At 48.3% G+C, this 24,113-nt stretch overlaps 1 protein-coding gene across 1 annotated transcript in view; it reads left to right on the top strand.

The window, feature by feature from the left end:
* Window positions 1–10,894: 10,894 nt before the first annotated feature.
* The window catches only part of PIWIL2 (piwi like RNA-mediated gene silencing 2), a 93,638-nt gene continuing 80,419 nt past the window's right edge, over window positions 10,895–24,113 (top strand). Inside the window, exons 1-6 of the mRNA XM_062199017.1 lie at window positions 10,895–11,086; window positions 14,213–14,300; window positions 14,443–14,581; window positions 15,056–15,262; window positions 15,835–15,945; window positions 23,667–23,784. Coding sequence (XP_062055001.1) covers window positions 10,895–11,086; window positions 14,213–14,300; window positions 14,443–14,581; window positions 15,056–15,262; window positions 15,835–15,945; window positions 23,667–23,784 — 855 coding nt within the window. The remainder of the gene's footprint in view (window positions 11,087–14,212; window positions 14,301–14,442; window positions 14,582–15,055; window positions 15,263–15,834; window positions 15,946–23,666; window positions 23,785–24,113) is intronic.

The following is a 24,113-nucleotide window of genomic DNA, read 5'->3' as shown; positions in this document are numbered from 1 at the left end:
GCACCCGGAGCCAGGTGCTGCCAGGTCAGCTCTGAGAACCTTTGCTCTTAATTGTTGTTTCGGTTGCCACATTTCTTTCTCGAGGTTCTTTATTTGTATTCTGTGTCAGGTGGTTCTATTTTTGGAAGTTTTTCTGGGTCTGGTTCTGCTCATTGTAGCTTCTGCTGGTCTGCTAATGTATTTTTGTAAAAGACCTTTACTGAAGTATATTTTGTATGTTATAAAATGTATCTTATTTAATACTTTTATAAAAAAAAGATTTATTTATTTTACTTGAAAGAGTTACAGAAAGGCAGAGGGAGAGGGAGAGAGAGAGGTCTTCTATTCGCTGGTTCACTCCCCAAATGGCTGCAACAGCTGGAGCTGTGCCAATCCGAAGCCAGGAGCCAGGAGCTTCTTTCAGGTCTCCCACCTGGATGCAAGGGCCCAAGGCCTTGGGCCATCTGCTGCTGCTTTCCCAGGCCATAACAGAGAGCTGGACTGGAAGAGGAGCAGCCAGGACACTTAACTGGTGCCCATATGGGATGCTGGCACTGCAGGCGCAGGCTTAGCCCACTGCACCACAGCGCCGGCCCCCTTATTTAATACTTTTTGATAAATTTAAGCCATGGTACAAACATTACCATACTTCTTTTTTTAAGTATATGTTCATCATCCTAATAAGTTCTCCTGTCTACGTCCAGTTCCAGTTCTTCCCAGCCCCAGGCGAGCACTGATCACCATTGTCTATAAACTTCCCCCTTGCAGACATTCCCCATAATGAGGTCATACGGTACGTGGCCTTTGTGTGTGGCTTGTTCACTTTAATATAATGTTTTCATCCAAGCCACACATAGTGTGGTGCCATCATGTCCCATTCAGTCAGTGACAGAGTGCATATACCACCATGGGCTCAGACGATTACAATGGAGCCGAAAAATCCCTATTTCTTTGGGGCATCGTAACCATGGTAACGTCATAGCACAACCCATTACTGGTGATATTGGTGCAGACTGACCTTACTTGCAGTCATGTACAAGTCTAGCACATACATATATCACATGACATAATAATTGTTAAAAATGGTAACAAATGACCATGCTATTGTTTCATGCATTATGTTACTATATTTCTCTCTCTCTCTTTTTTTTCATTGTATTTGAAAGGTAGAGACAGAGACAAATGGAGATCTTCCATCTGCTTGTTTACTCCCCAAATGCCTGCAACAGCCAGGGTTGCACCAAGCCAAAGTTTGGAGCCCAGAGCTCAATCTGGATATCCCACCTGGGTGGCAGGGACCCAAGTATTTGAACCATCACCCACTGCCTCCCGGGGTGCGCACTATCAGGAATGTAGATTCAAAGCGGAGCCAGAACTAGAACCCGGTACTCGGGGGGCATCTTAACTGCCGCCCAAATGCCCACCCCTACTCTATTTCTTATTCTTATTTTAGCACATACTACTTGTCAGCAAAAAGCAAACAGGTACCATAACATGATGCACCCGCCTCATCCACCTGTGTTTCCCAGGCCCCTTAAGCGCATCAAGAGGCTTGTTGAGGGACTGACCTACCCCAGTCTCTCGCGGCCTTGTGCAGGTGCACTCTGTGATGCTCGTACAACGGGGAGGCCATCTGCACATGCTTTTCTCAGAACAGGTCTCTGTCGTCCGTCAAGCACTGCATGACCCGACTGTTCCTAGCGCTGTCGAATCCATCCGTCCGATGACTCTACCACATCTGGTTTAACCGTGGACAGACAGGCAGGGTGTTTTCAGCTTTTGGCTGTTGTCAATTTGCACACACACCTTATAGGGACATGTGTTTTCATTTCTTGAAGCTAGTTCTCAATATGTAGAATTTTTGGTTATTATAGTAATTTTTTCTCAAGTGTGGAAAAATGTTGATTGTTTCTTACAATGTTTTAAATTTCCAAAGTCTTTTCAATGTACAAAAATAGCTGCATATATTTAATTTTTTTCTTATACTTATTTGTAAGACAAAGAGCTCTCATCTGCTGGTTTACTCCCCAGGAACTGGGAATGCAATCCAGGTCTCCCACATGAGTGGCAGGGACCTAACTACCTGAGCCATTGGGGCTGCCTCCAGGGTCTGCATTACTGGGAAGCTGGGATCGGCAGTGAGAGATGGAATCAGATGCAGGCATTGCAATACAGGATGCAGACATTCTAACCCACTAAAAGTTTCAATAATTGGTCTTTGTGGTTCCTAGAGTAGGTGCAAATTACATTATTACACACCCAGAAGACACAGAGTAGCAGGTACATAATATAAACTACATAGTGTGCATCATATTCTCAGGCAGGATTGCATTAAGTCCCAGTGGTTCTTAAACAGTGTTACCAAATCCCTATAAAAATCCCCAGTGCAGGCCAGTGCAGCGGCTCACTAGGCTAATCTACCTGGGGCGCCGGCACCCCGGGTTCTAGTCCTGGTTGGGGCGCTGGATTCTGTCCCGGTTGCTCCTCTTACAGTCCAGCTCTCTGCTGTGGCCCGGGAGTGCAGTGGAGGATGGCCCAAGTGCTTGGGCCCTGCACCTGCATGGGAGACTAGAAGGAAGCACCTGGCTCCTGGCTTCGGATTGGCACAGCACGCCGGCCATAGCGGCCATTTTGGGGGTGAACCAATTGAAGGAAGACCTTTCTCTCTCTCTCTCACTGTCTAACTCCACCTGTCAAAAAAAAAAAAAAAAAAAAAAAAAAAAAAAAAGAAAAGAAAAGAAAGAAAAAATCCCCAGCGCAGCAAATGTGAGTTATGCGCCCAGTGCACTTGCCTCGTACCCCAAGCTGGAGCTGCTCCTCTGCGTGTTTTCCCACTCCCATGAGAGATGGCAGAGTTTCCTCACGTAACTTCAGAAAAAAAAAATGGCTTTTATTTCTTCCCATAGTTCACAGTTCTCAGGAGAGATCTGTTTTTGGAAATCCTCTAGCCCAGGGATGTCTTGAATATCAAGTTCTCTTTAGTAAACACAAATCTCTCAATGCAAATGCAATCAATACACATCTACGTCCTCAGCTATAGGCCTGGCCAGAATATTCCGGAACCAATGTAAGATGTTTTTCCTGTCCTCACAGTTCACTTACTGTTGTTATAAAAAGGTGGTGCTCAGAACGATCATCAAAAACAGAAATCACAAGTGATGGAAATAGCCAGGTTGTGAGACTGCATGAAGCCAGTTGAAACCGTATTACAGGTTACCAGTAGAGCAAGGGAGTGAGGCAGATGCTGGCCTTCCTGTAAGCTGGGGACACGATCTTCTAAACAAGCTGCTTCTTCACGCATGTGAGGGGCTTCAAAACATTAGTGGGAAATGCAACTGAAAGATCAGTTCGTGGGGCCAGCGCTGAGGGGCAGTAGGTTAAGCTTCTGCTTATGGCACTGGCATCCCATATGGGTACCAGTTCATGGAGGATGGCCCAAGTGCTTGGGCCCCTTCACCCGCATGGGAGACCGGAAGACGCTCCTGGCTCCTGGCTCCTGGCTTCAGATTGACGCAGCTCCAGCCGTTGCAGCCAGTGAACCAGCAGATTTGGTTTGGGGAGTGAACCAGCAGATGAAAGACCTCTGTCTCTCTCTGTTGCTCCTCTCTCTGTGTGTAACCTCTGACTTTCAAATAAATAAATAAATAAATCTTTAAAAAAAAAAAAAAGAAAAGGAACCCACAAGTGTTATACAACCTGGATCTTTCCAGGCATCTCTGACCTTGAGTACTCGTCACTTTGTCTCCATAAAAGTGCTTCCATTCTGACCCTGTGTTGCAGTGGATTCATTTCTGAGAGGAGCAACGTGGTGGGGGCAAGAGGCGCGGAGTCACCACACAGACCCCGGGAGTCGGGTGAAAGCAGGCTTGAGGCGAGCAGCTGGCAGACTGGTACAACATCTTATATAGCCAAGGCCAGCCAATCAGGTCAAGGGGCGGTCTATGCCCCAACCAATCACAGCCTGTTGCCAGGCAGTTTCAAAGCCATCCAATCACAGCCTATTGCCAGGAAGTTTCCAAAGCCATTCCTGAGTAACTGATGCTCACTTGCCAGTGGCCACCTTGGCATGGCCTTCTCACTCCACCACAACCCTGTATTCTGATTTGGTGGCAGTGGAGCTCAGAAAAATAAGATCACCAGAACCAGGTAAAGCTAAGGACAGGAAATTACATCGCCGATTTGGCCTAGACATTCCAGGGAGCGTTTCATTTAAAGTGAGTCCATGGCCGGCGCTGCGGCTCACTAGGCTAATCCTCCACCTGCAGCGCCAGCACACTGGGTTCTAGTCCTGGTCGGGGCGCCGGATTCTGTACCGGATGCCCCTCTTCCAGGCCAGCTCTCTGCTGTGGCCCGGGAAGGCAGTGGAGGATGGCCCAAGTGCTTGGGCCCTCCACCTGCATGGGAGACCAGGAGAAGCACCTGGCTCCTGCCTTCGGATCAGCGCGGTGCGCAGGCCCGTGGTGTCCATTTGAGGGGGTGAACCAACGGAAGGAAGACCTTTCTCTCTGTCTCTCTCTCACTGTCTAACTTTGCCTGTCAAAAAATAAATAAATAGAGAATAAAGTGAGTCCATGTCCATAGTGCCTCTGCATTCCTGGCAGAAGTAATATAAGTCCTCCCAGGGAAAATGCACCTCTAACTGGGATTCCAAGGCTCCCACATTAAAAATGTCAATAAATAGAAATCAAAAATAGGATCAGGCTGATTAATAAGAAGACAACTCACCCACAACAACGGGCAGAAGATATGAGTATCTTCCACCAGAGAAGATACACAAATGGCTAACAACAGAAAGGATACTGGACAGCATTCTCTGTTGGAGAAACGCAAGCGGAAGCCAATGTGCATCACAACCACTAGAACGGCTGTAATGAACCAGATAAAAACCCTGATGGTCGGTTTCATGTGTCAACTTGACTGGGCCACAGGATGCCCGGATTTTGGTCAGACATTGCTCTGGGAGAGTGTTTCTGGATGATGTTAGCACGTAAGCTGGTATACTACATAGGCTGCCCTCCCTTGATGTGGTGGAAGATCTCTAGTTGTCTCACTCTCTCCCTCTGTTTCTCTCTGCCTCTCAAATAATTTTTTAAGTGTTCATGGACTAATAGAATTAAAAGATAAGCTTATTTTGGTGCAAAACAATTTTTAAATTCATGCATAGTTTTTCATAATATGCATTTTCCTTGAACTTTTGGAAAACCTGTTATGTGTAGATTCAAAATTCTTTTGCACCAAAATAAACCTTTTATTTTATTTTACTTTATTTTAAGCCCTTGGGCCATCTTCCACTGCTTTCCCAGGCCACAGCAGAGAGCTGGATAGCAAGTGGAGCAGCCGGATCTCGAATTGGCACCCAATATGGGATGTCGGCACTGCAAGCGGCAGCTTTATCTGCTACACCACAGTGCCGGCCCCCACTTAGGGGGTCTTATGGTAGGGCCAGGTGGACACAGTTTGGTGTTACGCCTTGAGTGAAAACAAACAGGGGTCAAGGCTATGTCATAATGGGCTGAGGCTCCACCTGCGGTGCCAGCATCCCATATGGGCACGGGTTCTGGTCTCTGCTGCTCCACTTCTGATCCAGCTCTCTGCTGTGGCCTGGGAAAGCAGTGGAAGATGGCCCAAGTGCTTGGGCCCCTGCACTCATGTGGGAGACCCGGAAGAAGCTCCTGGCTTCCCAGCTCCTGCTGTTGTGGCCATTTAAGGAGTGGACCAACGGATGGAAGACCTTCCTCTGTGTTTGTAATTCTCCCCCTCAAATAACTAAATAAAATCTTTAAAACATACAAAGAAACAAATAGGGGCTGGCATTGTAGCATAGCAAATACAGCTGTCACGTGTGACCCCAGCATCCCGTATGGGTGCTGGTTCAAGATCTGGCTGTTCCACTTCTGATCCAGCTACCTGCTAATGTACCTGGGAAAGCAGTGGAGGATGGTCCAAGTACTTGGGCCCCTGCACCCAAGTGGGAGACCCCAAAAAAAGTTCCTGACTCCTAGCTTTGGCCTGGCACAACCCTGGCCTTTGTGGCCATCTGGGGAGTGAACAAGCAAGTGGAAGATCTCTCTCCCTGTCTGTCCTTCTCTTTGTGTAACTTTGACTTTCAAATAAATAAATAAATCTTAAAAAAAATTCCATCTGTAATTGAACTCAAAAAGGTTTGTTATATGTGTGTGTTATTTTTCCTTTTTAATTGACAAATAACAATTGCTTATATTTGTAGGGTACAATGTGGTGTTTTGGTATATACTTATATTGTGGAATGATTAAAGCAATCTAACAAATCCATCACCTCACATAACTTCTGTTTTTTGTGTATGGCAAGAATGTGTGTGATATTTTTCATGAATACCCTAGGAATGGTTAATGAACAATTGAAGTACCTTGATGGAGTATATAATAGGACAAGTTGATTAGTTTCTGAAAGATTTTAAACAGATGCCCATGTTTCGTAGAGCTTCAACTATCTTTATCTCCAATCAATTCCAAAACTATATGGATTGTCCCTTTGGCAAAAGAAGCAGTATCCCATGATACACGGATTGGCTAGAACTGTTGTACCCAGGTCCTCTGATCTTGCACGAACAATATACAGAAATCCAGAGAACCAGCCTGCACGATGGTGCTTCCAAAAGAGACGTGTGCAGAAAACCGAGAGTTGCCATTGCCCTATTGCAACTAGGTTTACCGAATCCCGCCCTTAAAATAGCATCATTTCATGTGTATGGAATGACTTGTCCTGCAAGGTGTGGCGAGAGTTCCTAAAAGGACAGGAGCTGGCACTCCTCCATCAGGGTTGCAGGGGAGTGCGTCCCTGGGAGTGCGTTGCACAGGCAGCAGTACCTGCTGTAACATACGGTGAACAGGGTGTGGGATTCAGGCAGGGCTGGGAGGCACAGGAACAGGGCGGAGAAACTGAAGCAGTTTGCAAACTTGAGCTTGGTTTTTAGAGAATGTTCTGGGAACGCTTGTCTGCAACAATGACTTTATTTGAAGAGGGCCAGACCACCAGGCAACCAGTTGGAGGCAAAGGGCCCTCCTGCTCCCCCTTTTCTATATCCTGAACATCCTTTGACCCTTGCTATAAAAGCCCTGGCACACTGCTTCTCAGGCAGTTTCTTTTCTTTTTAAAGATTTATTTTATTTATTTGAAAGGCAGAGTTACAGAGAGAGAGGGAAGGACAGAGAGATCTTCCACCCACTGGTTCACTCCTCAAATGGCCACAATGGCCAGGTTGAAGCCAGGAGCCAGGAGCTCCATCCAGGTTTCCCACGTGGGTGCAGAGGCCCAAGCACTGGGACCATCTTCTGCTGCTTTCCCAGGTGCATTGACAGGAAGCTGGATCGGAAGTGGAGCAGCTGGGGCTCGAACCCGCTCCCATGTGGTGTCCCAGGTGGTGGCTTTACATGCTGCGTGTGCCACAACACCAGCCCCAGCAAAGCAGTTTGTAAAGTGAATTTTACCTTTCCACTGTCTCCTTTGTTTGTCACCAGTAAACAAAACTTTGAGGCTGATTATTCAGTGACATCCCCTGCCCTCCCCCCCCAAACAAGTGCATGGACCTCTTTGTGTACACTAACAGTAGCATTGTCATGTAAGCTGGGGAGGCTATGGTGTACAGAAACTTGCATCTTTCCTTAATACTGTTGTGGGAGTGGAGAGTAGAAAGGCAAGGGCCAGGCACAGGTTCTTCTGAGCCTCAGACAGTGAGTTCATGAAGCTCGTAGAGATAATAACAGCAGAGGGTTTATTACAGGAAAAGAAAGTACACTTTTTAAGAAAGAAAGAGGCCAAGAATCAAAGCTGCGGTTGAGGCAGGGACCTGAGGCCCTGAAGATAATTGGGGGCTGTGATTTTATAGTATTTTTAAAAAAAGATTTATGTATTTGAAATGCAGAATTAGGGAGAGAAAGAGAGAGGTCTTCCATCTGCTGGTTCACTCCCCAGATGGTTGCAAAGGCTAGGGCTAGACCAGGCAAAACCAGGAGCCTGGAACTCCATTCGAATCTCCCACGCCGGTGGCAGGGGCCCAAGCACCCGGGCCATCTTCCATTGCCTTCCAAGGTGCATTAGCAGGGAGCTGGATTGGAAGTGGAGCAGCCAGGACTCAAACTGGCACTGGTATGGGATGCCAGTGGCACAGGCAGAGGCTGAGCCCGAGGTGCCACTATGCCGGCCATAGATGTTGGCTTGGGTGTGGGGGTCCCTTAGTGTGGTTTTGAGGTTGCAGGTGTGTATCTCATGGAGCTATTATAATATCTATATATAGCTTCTACGTGAAAGTTTTTTAAGTTTACAATTTCTTATTCTCAGCTACTCCAGTTAACCCTGTCTTTGTCTCCAGTCTCAAAGGTTGTGGCTAAGAGGCAGAGACACATAATATGGAGAGAGTTTTGGAACTTGCCTTTCTCTGCTTTCCCAGTTAATCCTCAGCTGTCTCCTGCCTCACTTGGTTAAACGTAATGTCTACAAAGAGTGAAGGGGCATTTTTTTCCCCTTAAATTTATTTGAAAGAGAGCAAGAGTGATTGAGAGGGAGAGAGAGAAAAAAAAAAAAAGAGATTTCCCATCTACCAGTTCACTCCCCAAAGCAGCTCAACAGTCAGGGCTGGGCCAGGCCAAAGCCAGGAGCCAGGAACTCCATTCATGGTATCCCATGTGGGTTGCAGGGGCCCAATTACACACCGCTTTCCCGGGTGTGTTAGCAGGGAGCGAATCAGAAGCGCCGGAGCCAGGATTTGAACCGGCATTCGGATTCTGGCCGCTGGCAGGGCAAGAGGTGTCACAGCGCTGGCCCCCATGCAGAGCATTTGAACGGCTGCACATCAGGAGCTCAAGCCTCAAGCTTGACCCTAACCATCTTGTCAAACCTGGGCGTGCTTACTGCCGAAACGGTTGGGACCGGAGGAGAACTGGCTACTTCCGTCCAGTTAGGGGAACACTCTTGTTTGGTCAAATTCGGGTGGGGCTGACTGCGGGCCTTTGACGCCTTGTCTCCTCAGTGGGTGCACATGTCCACACAGGCCGATGAACGGGCGCTCTTAACCCTGTTTTGCACGCACGAGAAGTGGAGGGCAAGGTCAACGTCAGAAGGTGTTCGTGCACTCAAGTTAACCGTGTCCCGCTTAGCACCTGCATCTCCACATCTTCTAACTGGGAGAGCTGGGGCACGTCCCGTTTACAGGGGTGGCCCTCGGACGCAAGGCCAGGACATCAAACACTTACCACCATCAACTCACACCTCCCAGCTCCCTTTGAGAGGGACTCGGCCCGCGTGACTCAAAAGGGCGAGTCCCTTTTGCAAAGCAGCCAATGAGATGGCAGGATCTTGTGTGTGGCACTTTCTTCAGCCTATGGGCTCAGGCCCCGCCCACACCACGTGACCGGAACTTAGTATTTGAGGCCTGTGGCTCTTTCCGCGTGGCAGGTAGTTGAGCTTCCCCGTTCTCGTGAGGCTCCGTGGGGCCAGCTGAAGCGCCAGGACACAGCTCAGGTGAGGAAGCCCCGGAGGGCCGAGGTCGCTCGGGGGCAGCCTCGCTGAGCCCGAGGCCAGGCGCTGTCCGGGCCTTCCGCCCCATGAGGCTGGAAGGGCCGCCATGCCTAGGGCGGGGTGGGGGCGGGAAGTCGTTACTCGAGGCTGTGCGTGCGTGGGCGGCCCGCGAGGCGCGAGGACCGGGCAGGGCTGTGGCTGAGGATCCAGGGCGTTCCCCCAGCACGGTTGTTGGTTTGGGGGAAAACGGGAAGAAAGGAGTTTGCCTCCCAGCGCTGGGCTTGGGGTCCGCGTGGCCTACAGAAAGGCTGAGAAGGTAGGCCCCGCGTGTCCCCTCGGAAGCAGAGGAGGAAGTCCACGTTAAAGGAGGGCCTCGTGCTTGTGAAACCCCGCACGCGGTGCTGGGGGTCGGGGACGTGTGGGCAAGGAGACTAAGCCGTGGCACCGAGTGCGCCACCCACACAGGTTGTAGAACGAAGATTCCAGGCTAACCGAACAGGGGTGTTAGGGGCTAGAGGGGCGGCTTCTGTAGTAACCCCAAGAGGGAGGCCTGTCCTGCCTTTGAGTTGCAAGTAGAGCATTAAAGAAGAGTGTAGTTAACTTTTTTTGCAAGTTCCTGAATTGCCTCCACCTGCCCTGTTGACCCAGGAATCGTGTGTCAGTCTTTGTATGCACGGGCCGATTTCTCCACAGCTAAGACTTAAGATAGGTTTTCCCCGAGTTGGGGAGAGTCTTGTTTTTCGCTTGAAGATTTCTTCAGCAGTGAGGCCAGGTTAGGATTATGAGAGGGAGCATCTGTAGGCCATGAAGTGATTCGGGGGAGGGCCCGGGGGAAGGCTCCAAGCCTAGTTCCCTGGAGGAGAGAAAGGGTCACTGTAAGCTATGTGAGATTCGGCTCCGTATCCTGGGGACCTCAGTTCTGGTGGGGTTTGAAAGAAGAGTTTCATAGAAATGAATTGGAGAACAATTGAGAGAAGCAGCTAGGATCAAGGAGATGAGTTCAATGTGAATACAGGCTGGAGAGAAGTTGGGACCCTGGTGTAGGAAGGAGGCCAAAAACAAGGCGGAACCCATAAAGATTAGTTGGTGGTGCTTAGGAACTATTAACTGATCAGCCCAAATCATTCCCACGCATAAAAGCTGCTTTCCTGTGCAATGGGTAGTTGACTTAGAGCACTGAGTTTTCTGAGAACTGTTCAGGTTCATCGAGGGCTTGGGCCTATGAGGGGTTGCCAATAGAAGGGGTTTCAAATGCCGTGAGCTCACAGAAAAGCTTAGTGCCCACCTTGGAAGTCTAACTTTTAAAAATGCCTTGTGTTTCTTGAAGAGGAAAGAAACCTGCTGGGAATCTCTAAACTTTTCCGAATGCTGACAGGTAATTAACCAGAGAAGGCGCAACACCCCATCCTCCACAGCGTTTGAATGGATCCCGTCCGGCCACCATTCAGGGGCCCTGCCCCGGTCCACCCGTCTCAATGTGTCCGGATGCCAGGCTGTTGGCCACAAGCTCCGAAACCCCTGGACCCCGCCCTGGGCAGGGCAGGACCTGTAGGCCGAGGCCACATGTTTGCAAAGCCAGAGGAAGCGGGCACACAGGGTGGACCGGCACAGAGGGTAAGACCACTTCGAACGTGTAGTCGTACTGTGTGCGTCTTTCCTGTGTGATGAGAGGAAGCAGTGGCTCTCAGAGTGCCTAGAGAGCTGCGCAGACTTACTCGAAGACAAGGGAGTTTGTTTTTCTTCACGAAGTTTTTGCACCTTCTGGGCATAGAGGTCAAATCTTAGAATTGCAAGTCTAGAGAAAGTGGCTGAGTGAATGCCAGGTGGGCTTGGGTAAGTGCCTTAGTCCTCCAGCCTCCGCCCACCCCCACCTTCCTTCATGGCGGTTTTCAGGCTAGAGCCTCTTGTTCTCCCCTTGGTCTTCACGTTTTCGCCCTGAGCCTGACTCCTGCCTCGGAGAGCATTACAGGAGGAATATTCCGTCTTTGCATCTTGGATTGCAGTTTGATTTTTGTTTTTGATTTTGGAATACTGTCATGTACACAGTGTATCTTTTGGATATGGGACCCAAGTCTAAGCACTAAATTCATTTATGTTTCATTTATACCTTATGGCCTGAGGGTCACTTTACATGTTATTTTTAATATACCTGTTTTTAAAAAAATATTTATTTATTTATTTGAAAGGGAGAGTTACAGAGAGCGACAGACAGAGATATATTCCATCTGCTTGTTGACTCCTCAGGTGGCTGCAACAGCCAGTGCCGGGCCAGGCCAAAGCCAGGAAGTGCATCTGGGTCTCTCACGTTAGTGGCAGCAGCCCAAACATTTGGGCCTTCTTCTGCTTTTCCTAGGCCATTAGCAGGGAGCTGGATCAGAAGTGGCACAGCCAGGATGTGAACTGGTGTCCATGTGGCATGCCAGCATTGCAGGCGGCGGCTACACCTGCTATACCACAATGCCGGCCCCTACACCTGTGTTTTGACTGTAGCCTGTCACATGAATTCAGGTGTGAATTTTCCAGTTGTGGCATGAAAAAAGTTGAACATTTTGTATTTTAGATTTTCAGATTAGGGATGCTCAACCTGTGATTGTTAGATTTGTTTCTTTTGAAAGAGTATCCAAATCTTAGAAAGATCTACAGCTGTTCCTACTGCTGTGTGAACATGTACGTGTGTGTGCATTCTGATTTCCTAACTAGATGGTAGTTTTAGGAAAAGCAGAGTTAGGGCCGGTGCCGTGGTTTAATAGGCTAATCCTCCGCCTTGTGGCGCCGGCACACCGGGTTCTAGTCCCGGTTGGGGCACCAGATTCTATCCCGGTTGCTCCTCTTCCAGACCAGCTCTCTGCTATGGCCTGGGAAGGCAGTGGAGGATGGCCCAAGTGCTTGGGCCCTGCACCTGCATGGGAGACCAGGAGAAGCACCTGGCTCCTGGCTTCGGATCAGCGAGATGCTCCGGCCGCAGCAGCCATTGGAGGGTGAACCAATGGCAAAAAGGAAGACCTTTCTCTCTGTCTCTCTCTCACTGTCCACTCTGCCTGTCAAAAAAAAAAAAAAAAAGCAGAGTTAGAAGGAAGGAATTGGTTCTAGTGTCATGTTGTACAGTAAGGTAGTCAACAACAATTTATGATATATTTTAAAATAGCTAGAAGAGTGACAGTTCCCAACACAAAAAGATGAGAAATACTTGAGGAAATGGAAACACTAATCTTGATTTGATCTTTATACATCGTGTACGTGTGTGGAATTAACTACTGTATATATCCCATAAATACATAGCAGTAGAGGGTAAATTGAAAATTTTAAAAAGAACAGTATTTGTCTGTAACTAATTTATGTCAAAGAAAAAGAGTTAGCAAATATAGGAAGAACCTGATGAAGCAGTTAGGATAATTTTAAGTAGAATTTACAGTGTCAAATGTAATACTTCATAAGAAGAAAAAATTAAGACAGTAATTATGGATGTTAAAAAAACCCCAAACCCCTAATGTCCTTAAATCATCTAGATTTTTTTTTTTTTTTTGACAGGCAGAGTTAGACAGTGAGAGAGAGAAAGGTATTCCTTTTTCCGTTGGTTCACCCTGAAGTGCCGCGACGGCCAGTGTGTTGCGGCCTTCACGCTGCGCCAATCCGAAGCCAGGAGCCAGGTGCTTCCTCCTGGTCTCCCATGTGGGTGCAGGGCCCAAGGACCTGGGCCATCCTCCACTGCCCTCCCGGGCCACAGCAGAGAGCGGGATAGGAAGAGAAGCAATTGGGACAGAATCCGGCGCCCCAACCGGGACTAGAACCCGGGGTGCTGGCGCTGCAGGCGGAGGATTAGTCTAGTGAGCTGCGGCGCCGGCCTCATCTAGATGTTTTGGGCATTTATTAACCAGTATGCATGTTCTCTTTATGCAGGAAAATAAAGCAGGAAATAAAGCAGAAGAATAGACAAGTTGGTTTTGTTCTGTTGTATTTTGTTTCATTATAGCTCAAGTCATGGACTTTTAAAAAAATATTTATTTGAAAGGCAGAGTGACAAAGAGAGGGAGAGACATACAGAGATTTGTTCTCCAAATGGCCAAAACCAGGAGCTTAGGACTCCGTGTGGGTCTCCTATGTGAGTAGCAGGGGTCTAAGTACTGGGCCAGCATGCCCTGTGCTCCCAGAGGCTTTGTTAGGAGCTAGATTGGAGGTGGAGCAGAGCAGCCAGGACTTGAACAGGTGCTCTCACGTGGGCTTAATCCACTGTGCCACATCCTGGTCCTGAATCGTGGACTTGAAAATGTAACTGGTTATGGTTGAAAACCTAGGATATGATTATAAGTATTTAAGAAAAAAATTAGTGTTTTTTATTTTTATAACATTTATAAAATGTAAAGATTATGACTTACCAAAACCGTCAGAAAGGTATTATTTCTGTTTTTGAGGCTTGTTTGTTTTAATGAGGGTGGGGGGGGCCAGAGAGAGAGAGAGAGAGAGATCTCGCATCTGTTGCCCAAGTGACCAGGGCAGCTGGGCTGGGTGGGGTGGCAGCTGGGAGCCAGAACTCAGTCCAGTTCTCCCTTTGAGTCGTGAGGATCCAGTCACTTGAGCCATCATCGCTACCTATCAGGGTGTGCAGATGCAGGAAGCTGGAGTCGGGAGCTGGAGCCAAGTATTGAGCCTAGGTACTCTGACGTGGGCATTGTGACTGCTAGGCCGCATTTGTGGGATTTTAAACAGCATCCTAGAACAACTTCATTTTTTGGCTTTCCACAGGAGTCTGTGGGTTTAGTCTCCATGTTCCGTGGCCTGGGCCTTGAAACGGCGTCCCGGACGTCTCCGAAACGGGAGCTGCCTCCTTCAGGTATGCGGAGAGCTGGCTTGAGAAACTCTGATGGTCTATATGTTGACTTTGTTCCTAAACCCGTGCAGTGCATCTTCATAAAAATTACTGTGCTGTAAAGTGTGTTCAAGTCACAGTTACACCTGCGGTTTGGTTCTTGCAGGAAGAGGCATTTTAGGTCGAGGCTTGTCCGCTAGCTTGTTACGCAAGGAGAAAGAGGAACCCCGTCTGACTTTTCCGGATCCTTCAGTGTTGGCAGCTGGGGATAGCAAGATGGCAGAAGCTTCTGTTGGTTGGAATAGGTAGGTAAGGTTACCTTCGCATGTAATCATCACATTCAGGTGGCATATCTAAGTCCAAAGAGAAATCCCAAGGATTGTATTATCTCACGAGCAGGTAATGTGTGGCTTTATATTAAAAAGCGACTGTTTTCTGAGAGCAGCCAGCAGTTGCGGATACAATCATTGGAGAAAGGGTCAAAGTAGCTCCCTACGGGGCGTTTGCCCGCCTGACGAGTTAAGCTGATCATTGAGGTTCCTTCGTCTCACTGTGTCACACTTCCCCTCAGTTCTGTGGAAGGTACCTCTGAGAGTCGGTGTTCAGAGCGGCTGATGACAGAGCTGTGTTGGCGGAGTAGATTTCGAGGGGCTCCCAAGGCTGTGCTTGGGCCCCTTTTGCTGTCTGCTCCAGATGAGAAGGTAGATTGGGGAGTAACCCAGGTGAGGCATAGCCGCATGATGGAGAAAGCCCTCGCCTGCCTCTCTTCTACGTTTCAGAATGCTTGGAAGAGGGAGTTCGGACGCGTCTTTATTACCACTGGGAAGAGCGGCTGGTGGAATGGGCAGGGCAGTGGAAAAGCCTCCCAGCCTGTTCGGCCCAGCCTCCCGGAATCCCCCACGGCTGTCCCCACCTTCACCTCTGCCCCAGTCTTCACTGCACTTTCCGGAACGCCCCCTGGTCCTGACTGCAGAACCCAAGGAAAAGTAAGTCCTGGGCACCCCTTTCCTTCCAGGAGCCCTGAGGAGGAGGGGCTGCCTGTGAAATCCCCGTGTGGGGCTGCTGTCTGCTATTGTGAATGCTGTCTGTTGTGGGTGACGTCCTCAGGCGATAGGTGCTGCCAGTGGGGAGATGGACAGGTGGGGTGATGGCTGCTGGAGCGAGGTGGGCTTCCTTGTGAGTATGCAGATTGTACCAGCGAGTGGAGTCTGTTGAAACCTGGTGGGCCTTTCCTTCCTTCCCAACTCAGGTCTCTGCCAAGTCGGAGATAAGGCAGTCATTGATGAAAAACACTTTAGTCCCTCATCTTCCTCTGTACAGCTGATTCCTGGGTTCCTAGCTGGCCTAGCTACTGCAGTGCTGCTACTAGGGCAGACAGAGTAGACGCTGCTTGGAGCTTATCACCCGGCCTTCAGAGCGTGCTGTTATGTCTTGGTTTTTCATTTGTGTGTCTAAGTAAAGTATGAGAAAACCTGTGGTGGTGGTGTGGGTTGGTGGATGTTTCATTTTTTGGCTTGGGTTTAGGTGGTTACTTTTAAAAATTTTTTTTATTTTTCAGAGAGATTTTTGTGAAGCAGGGATCAAAGGGAACTCCTCAGTCTTTGGGGTTGAACCTCATCAAAATACAGTGTCATAACGAAGCCGTCTATCAGTATCACGTGACTTTCAGGTATGCACGGCAGTTTTGTTCGTATTTGTTTTAGATGGCAGTAATGGAATGACTGAATCTGGTTCTGTGTGATTCCCCATGAACTTCCCCGTGCAGTATTGCATGCACTCAGATCCTGGCAGGAGGTTGAAGGTTAACGTGCTTGTGTATATATGTTGCCAATTCAGATTTTAACTTTTAAAGGTATTAATTTTTTATTTGCTTGGAAGGCAGAGAGAGAGACAGACACATGTTTGGCAGGGACCAAAGCATTTGGGCATCCACCTGCTGCCTCCCAGCTGCACACTGGTAAGAGTCTGCAGTTGGAAGCAGAGCCGGGACTGGGACTTGATCCGAGGCGTCCGATATCTGATGTGGACGTCCCAAGCAACATCTTAACTGCTGCACTGAATGCCCTCCCCTAGGTTTTAATTTGACAGGTGCAGGTTTATGAGGCTAGCAGTGGATTTATTTACTTATTTATTTGACAGGCAGAGTTAGACAATGAGAGACAGAAAGGTCTTCCTTCCGTTGGTTCACTCCCTAAGTGGCCGCCACAGCTGGCGCTGCTCCAATCTGAAGTCAAGAGCCAGGTGCTTCTTCCTGGTCTCCCATGCGGGTGCAGGAGCCCAAGCACTTGGGCCATCCTCCACTGCCTTCCCAGGCCACAGCAGAGAGCTGGACTGGAAGAGGAACAACTGGGACTAGAACCGGTACCCAGATGGTATGCCGGCACTGCAGGTGGAGGATTAACCAAGTGAGCCATGGCGCCGGCCCCAGCAGTGGATTTAATATGAAATTAGTTAAGGCTAAGTTTAGGGCCTTTCACTTGCAGGACATTTTTGAGATGGAGAGCTCTCAACCGCTGTTCATTCCCAAAATGTTTCCAAAGGCTGGGTCCAGTTGGTCTGGGCTGGGTGGGCTCAAGCCAGATGCCAGGATTGCTAAAAAGTCTGTCGTGTTGGGGGTGTCAGGAGCTCATCACTTGAGCTGTCACCGGCTGCCCCCCAGGGTCTGCATTAGCAGGATGCTGGAGCCAGGAGCCAGAGCTGGGTATCAAACCAGGCACTCCAACATGGGACATCGGCATCATATGGCTAGACTTTCGTGCCCGCCCTGACTTGTTTTGCATGTATGATTTGGTGTTCCTTCTCAGAATGGTATACGGTCCCCATTCCACGGGGCTGGTGCTGTGGTACTGCAGATTAAGCAGCTACCTGTAATGCTGGTTGAGTCCCGGCTGCTCCACTTCTGATCCAGCTCCCTGCTAATGCTCCTGCATTCTGCTGATGCGGAAGATGGCTGTTTGTTTCTGCTTTCCAAATAAATCTTTAAAAACATTTATTGAGAAAAGAAGAAAAGTCTGAATTTTTTTGACAAATGTATATATTTATGGGGTACAATGTGATGTCTTGAATATGTATATATTGCAGTAAGATTAAGCTAAGCTAATTAGCATATTTGTCACCTTACCTGCTTAGTTTTTTTTGGTGAGACTATTTAAAGTCTGTCTTAGTAAATTTTATTTTAATCTTATTTCAAAGATTGATTTAGTTACTTAAAAGAGAGGGAAAGACAGCGAGGTCTCCCTCTGCTGGTTCACTCGCCAAGTGGCTGTAATGGCCAGGGCAGAGCCAAGCTGAAGCCAGGAGCTTCATCGGGGTCTCCCACGTGAGTGGCAGGGGCCCAAACACTTGGGCCATCTTTGCTGCTTTTCCTAGGCCATTAGCAGAGAGCTGGATTGGAAGTGGATCAGCTCAGACAGGATCAGTTGCCCACATGGGATGCTGACGTCACAGGCAGCAGCTTTACCTGCTGCTCGGTGCTGCCGCTGAGTGATTTCTGAATATGCACTGTATTGTTGTGCGAGAGATCACTAATCCTACCCCCTCCTCTGACTGTGCCTCTTCACCAGCGTCTCCCTTTTGCCCTACCTGTCCTCTGCACCACTTTCCTCACTGTTTCTGTGTTCTGCTTGTTTCCAAAAATGAGGTCATACAGTTTTGTCTTTCAGTGTCTGGCTTGTTTGATTGTTTCACTCATAATGTCCTTCAGTCCCATCTGTGTTGTCACAAACTACAGAGTTGCCTTTGTTTTTGAGGCTGTATTTCTCATGGAATGCATACATTTTATGTATGCATATGTAAATACACATTTTGCATGTCCATTCATCCATTGATAGATACTTGTTGCTTGCATGTCTTTGCTGTTGTGAATAATGCTGAAGTGAAAATAGAGTGCAGGTATTTCTTTGACATTCTGATTGCAGCTTCTTTGGATGTACAAAATTACTTGAAAAAGTTTGTAGGAAAATAAAATTAAAAGGTAAGCTTATTTTGGTACAAAAAATTTCTAAATCAGCCTACAAGTGGTTTTCAGAATGCTCATAGAAAATGTATATTACGAAAAACTGCATATAGATTTAAAAAGGTTTTGCTCAAGAATAAACTTAGCTTTTTTTTTTTTTTTTAAAGATTATTTGAGAGGCTGAGTTATAGAGAGAGGGAGAGACAGAGATAGAGCTCTCCCATCCTCTGGTTCACTCCCCAGATGGCTGCAAATGGCTGGAGCTGGGGTGATCCAGAGCCAGGAGCCAAGAGCTTCCTCCTGGTCTCCCATGCAGGTGCAGGGGCCCAAGGACTTGGGCCATCTTCCACTGCTTTCCCAGGCCACAGCAGAGAGCTGGAAAGAAAATTGAGCAGCTGAGAATGGAACTGGTAACTCATGTGGGATGCGGGCGCTGCAGGTGGAGGCTTGACCTACTATGCCACAACATAGGCCCCTAAACTTAGCTTTTTTTATTAAAAAAAAAAAGAGAGAGAGAGAGAGAGAGAGAGAGTGCTCCTATCTGCTGGTAGATTCCCCCCAGATGCTTCTAATGGTAGGGGCAGGACCAGGCAGCCACTGAGAGAGCTGAGAACTCAGTCCAGGTTGCCACATGGGTGGTATGTACCCAACTGCTTCCCCTGCTGCCTACTGCAGTGTTCATTAGCAGGAAGTTGGATTTGGAAGTGGAGCTGTTAGGTAGGAAGTCAGTTATGAGCTTATGTGTGTGTAACAGGCCTAAAGAGAAGACATCTATGTCCAGCATATGCATCTGCATCTCAAAGTTATCCGATAATGTTTCAGGGGCAGCCTGGCTCTCGCATCCTGCCCTGCCCCCTTCTGCCTGACAATCTTCCACAATCTCCCAGGTGCAGCCTAGTATCTGCATCTCAAACACCCTGCTCCCTTCCTCCTGATAACATTTGCATCCATAAAATCCTTTGTGTCAGACCTTCAAGAGAAGTTTTTCTATTTGCATCCAAAAAGCCCTTTTGTTGCAAGAGGAGCAGAGGTGGGGAAGCAAGACCCATCTCCTTAAAAACCCCCAGCCTCAACTGGACTGTGCACTCAGCTCTCTGCATCTTTGCTGAGCTGCCCGCCTGGCCTGGTCAGGTGTAATCTCTCCACTCAACATGTAACCTCCCTTCTTCCTCCCCATCTCCCCCCAGTCTCTCAGGCTCTGTCTGGAGAGGTGCCCATCCGTCCTTACAGATGTTCCTTCCCTAATAAACCTGGCTATTTTACCTCCCACTACTCTGTCTCACGCCTGAATTCTTTCTTGTGCGAAGACAAGAACCCTGCAATTTCTCCGGTAACAGAGCTAGAACTCAAACTCAGGCACTCAGGGTGGACCTGGGCATCCCATCAGGCATCTTAACTGCTAGGCCAAATGCCCACCCCTAAACTTGCCTTTTTTTTTTTTTTTTTAAATTTTTATTTACTTGAAAGAGTTACAGCAAGAGAGAAGGAGAGACAGATCTTCAATCCGCTGGTTCACTCCCCACGTGGCCGTAATTGCTAGAGCTGAGCCGAATTGAAGCCAGGAGCTTATTCCTGGTCTCCCTTGCAGGTGCTGGGGCCCAAGCACTTGTGTCATCCTGCACTGCTATCCAGCCACAGCAGAGAGCTGGATTGGAAGAGGAGCAGCCGGGACCTGAACCAGCGCCCATATGTGATGCTGGCACTGCAGGCAGAGCCCTGACCTACTAGGCCATACTGCTGGTCCCCTAAACTTACCTTTTTTTTATTTGTTTTTTAAAAGATTTATTCATTTTATTTGAAAGAGTTACAGAGAGGCTGCGACAGAGCAAGAGAGAGCGAGAGCAAGAGAGAGAGGTAGAGACAGAGATCTTTCATCCGCTGGTTCACTCCCCAGATGGTTGCAACAACTGGAGCTGCACTGATCAGGAGCCAGGAGCTTCTTCCAGGTCTCCCACACGGGTGCAGGGGCCCAAGGACTTGGACCATCTTCTACTGCTATTCCAGGCCAAAGCAGAGAGCTGGATCTGAAGTGGAACAGTTGGCACTTGAACCAGTGCCCATATGGGATGCCAGCACTGCAGGCGGTGGCTTTACCCACCATGCCACAGTGTCGGCCCCTAATCTTAGCTTTTAATTCCATTTTTCCACAGATACTTGAAGTCCCTTTCTATCTCCAATAGTGGGATTACTAGGTAATGTGGTAGTTGTTGGAGTAGAGAGAAAGAAAAAGACCTTCCCTTCTGCTGATTTACTCCCCAAATGACTGCAACAGCCAGGTCTGGGCAAGGCTGAAACCAGTAACTCCATCCAGGTCTTCCATGTGGGTGGCAGGGTTTCAAGTAGTTGGGCCATTGTCTGCTGCCTGCTCAGGTGCATAGCCGGAGGCTGGATGGGAAGTGCAGCTTTGGCGTCCAGCTAGTACCGCAGGCTTCAGAAATGAAGTTTAACCTGCTGCACCACCAGCCCCTTAAGTTTGTTTAGAATTTTCTGTACTGTTTTTCAAAACATCTGTGCTAGAAAGTTTGAATTTTTAATGTGTACTTATTTGAGGGGCTGGCACTGTGGTGCAGTGGGTTAAAGCCCTGGCCTGAAGCGTGGGCATCCCATATGGGCACCGGTTCTAGTCCCGGCTGCTCCTCTTCCAATCCAGCTCTCTGCTATGGCCTTGGAAAGCAGAAGAAGATGGCCCACATCCTTGGGCCCCTGCACCCATGTGGGAGACCTGTGGGAAGCTCCAGGCTCCAGCCTTTGCAGCCATCGGGCAAGTGAACCAGCAGATGCAAGACTTCTCTCCCTCCGCCTGTGGCTCTCTGTCACTCTGCCTTTCAAATAAATAAACAAACCTTAAAAAAAAAGTTTGTAGAGACAGACTATGGTGCAGTGGGTTAAGCCACCATCTGCAGCACTGGCATCCCATATGGGCACTGGTTCAAGTCCTAGCTGCTTCACTTCTTTTTTTTTTTTTTTTTACAGAGTGGACAGTAAGAGAGACAGAGAAAGGTCTTCCTTTACTGTTGGTTCACCCTCCAATGGCCACCGCGGCCAGCGCACCACGCTGATCCGAAGGCAGGAGCCAGGTGCTTATCCTGGTCTCCCATGGGGTGCAGGGCCATCCTCCACTGCACTCCCTGGCCACAGCAGAGAGCTGGCCTGGAAGAGGGGCAACCAGGACAGAATCTGGTGCCCCGACTGGGACTAGAACCCGGTGTGCTGGTGCCGCAAGGCGGAGGATTAGCCTGTTGAGCCACAGCGCCAGCCGCTGCTTCACTTCTGATCCAGCTCCCCGCTGATGTGCCTGGGAAAGCAGTGAAAGGTGGCTCAAGTGCTTGGGCCCTGCACCCATGTGGGAGACCCAAAAGAAGCTCCTGGCTCTGGACCAACCTAGCTCTGGCCATTGTGGCCATTTGGAGAGTGAACCAATAGATGTAAGATCTCTCTCTCTGTAACTCTGACTTCCAAGTAAAGCAATAAAGAAAGAAAAGCTTTAGACAAATCAGAGTTTACTTTCTATACAAAAAAAAAAAAAAAAAAAAGGAAGGGGAGCTGGTGCTGTGGCTTAGTGGGGAGCTAAGCCAGTGCCTGTGACACCAGTATCCCATTGCATGCAGGTTCGTGTCCCAGCTGCTCCACTTCTGATCCAGCTCCCTGCTGATGAGCCTGGGAAAGCAGCAGTAGATGGCCTAAGTACTTGGGCCCCCAGATGAAGCTCCTGGGTCTGGTCTGGCCTGGCCCGGCCCTGGCTGTTGTGGCCATTTAGGAAGTGAAGCAGTAGATGGAAGATTTTCTCTGTCTCTCCCTCTTTCTAACTCTACCTCTCAAATAAATAAATAAATCTTTAAAAGAAAAAGCTTGTAAAGAGGAATGAAATACCAGGATGATAATTAAAGAGGTTAGCAAGATTGCTTTACTGGGGAAGAAAGAGAGCTGAACATGTATGGTAGGTGAAGGGAAGGGGCTAAGAGGAGGGCAGAATTGAGCCCTGGTAAAGCACAGGCCGGTGTGGAATGTCAAGGGAAGAGGTGAGCTTTAGTTAGAGAGGGGAGAATCCTTTCTGCAAGGGGATCGACAGATGTTTGACGCAGGAAGCGGGAAGAACCTCGCGAGTCTGCGCTGAATGGCGGGGAGAAGTCGTGGATTTCTAGGTATTCAAACTGTGGACCTGGACCTTTGAAACCATAACGTGGAGGTGGTCCTGGTCGTTGGATTCGGTGAACTGGTCATCCTGAAGTATGTGAAGGCAGAGTAGGGAGACACGCTGAAGTGTTAGGTTGGGAGCACGGCTCTGTGTGTGTGACTTTTTCTTTAAGGAATGTATTCCTCGGGGCTGGTATTGTGGCCTAGTGGGTACAGCTGCCGTCTGTACTGCCAGCGACTCTTCAGGGCAGCAGTTGGTGTCCTGGCCGCTCCGTTTCTGATCCAGCTCCCTGCTGATGGCCTGGGAAAGCAGCAGAAGATGGTGCCACATGGGACACCTGGAAGGAGCTCCTGGCTCTGGCCTGGCCCAGCCCTGGTCCCTGTGCCACTTGGAGAGTGAACCAGTGGACGGAAGAGCTCTGTGTCTCTGCTCGACTTTCAAATAAATAAATAAATCTTGAAGAAAGAAATGTGTTGTTAGTATGCAGTGCTTAGTTTTGGGGATAACTGTATTAGATTGTCATTCGATTTTCTTTTCTTTGAGTACTTTAACATATTTGACCCTTTGTAGCCTAGAATTTGTTTAAACTTTCCTATGACCTATTGGAACAATCATTGTATAAAGGAGCTGTTAGATTTATGACAGTGAGTGGATAAAGAGCTGAAATTGCCAGTAGTCAAAAATAGTCACATACTTCAGGATGACCAGTTCACCGAATTCAACGACCAGGACCTCCTCTGCTTTATGGTTTCAAAGGTCCAGGTCCACAGTCCGAATACTTAGAAACCCACGTCTTCTTCACGCCATTCAGCGCATTAAAAAACACTCTTTCTAAAACCTGTGTGCCTCTGAAGACTCTAGAGCAAGGATTAACAAACTGTGATTGGTTCAAAGGTCAGACCTGGCCCGCTGACCGTTTAGTAGTAAAGTTTTATTGGCACATGGCCACACACATTGTCTATGGCTGCTGCCGTGCTGTGACAGCAGAGCTGAACGTCCTGTATAGCTTAAGGTATTCACTGTCTGGAGCTCTGTGTCACACACTTTCAGATCCCTGGTCTAGAGTCTGGAAGAGCACACCTTGACAGCTTAAGGCAGTTTTTCAGGAGTGGAATTGTGAGTTTTTTCTTTTCTAATGTTTCTGCCAAGGCTTTTCGTCAGAAATACAATTTTTAAATATGACCACTAGATGGGGCAGCAGTTACAAAGGACTGCTTCCCTAACATACCTGTTGGGTAGCTGTGGTAAGGATTGTTGTCTGAGTCAAATTGAGGTAAACATCATCTTTATTTTTCCCTAGCCCCAATGTAGAGTGCAAAAGCATGAGGTTTGGCATGCTGAAGGACCATCAGGCTGTCACCGGGAACGTCACTGCTTTTGATGGATCCATTCTCTATCTGCCCGTTAAGCTTCAGCAGGTGAGACCACACAGGAAATACACTGGGGATGAAACCGGAGACACTCTGCTGTCTGGAGTGCTGGGGAATGATAGACTCCAGCTTCCCTAGTTACAGAGGGCAGGCCGAGTTCAGCAGAGCATCACAGAACTCTGTTTGAATTCTTCAAGAAGTTCCTTCTCACTTAAGAGCAGTGGTTGGAAGCCTTTGACCTCAGTGATAAAGAATTCAAATTCAAACTACATTGGGTTCTCTTACCAAATCAGTTTTATTTATTTATTTTTAAAAATTTTATTTAAGATATATACATTTCATGTATACAGATTTAGGAACATAGTGATACTTCTCAT

The sequence above is a fragment of the Lepus europaeus genome, chromosome 8 (genome assembly GCF_033115175.1).
Source record: "Lepus europaeus isolate LE1 chromosome 8, mLepTim1.pri, whole genome shotgun sequence".
Classification (NCBI taxonomy): Eukaryota; Metazoa; Chordata; class Mammalia; order Lagomorpha; family Leporidae; genus Lepus; species Lepus europaeus.
This window is presented reverse-complemented; position numbering and strand designations above follow the sequence as displayed.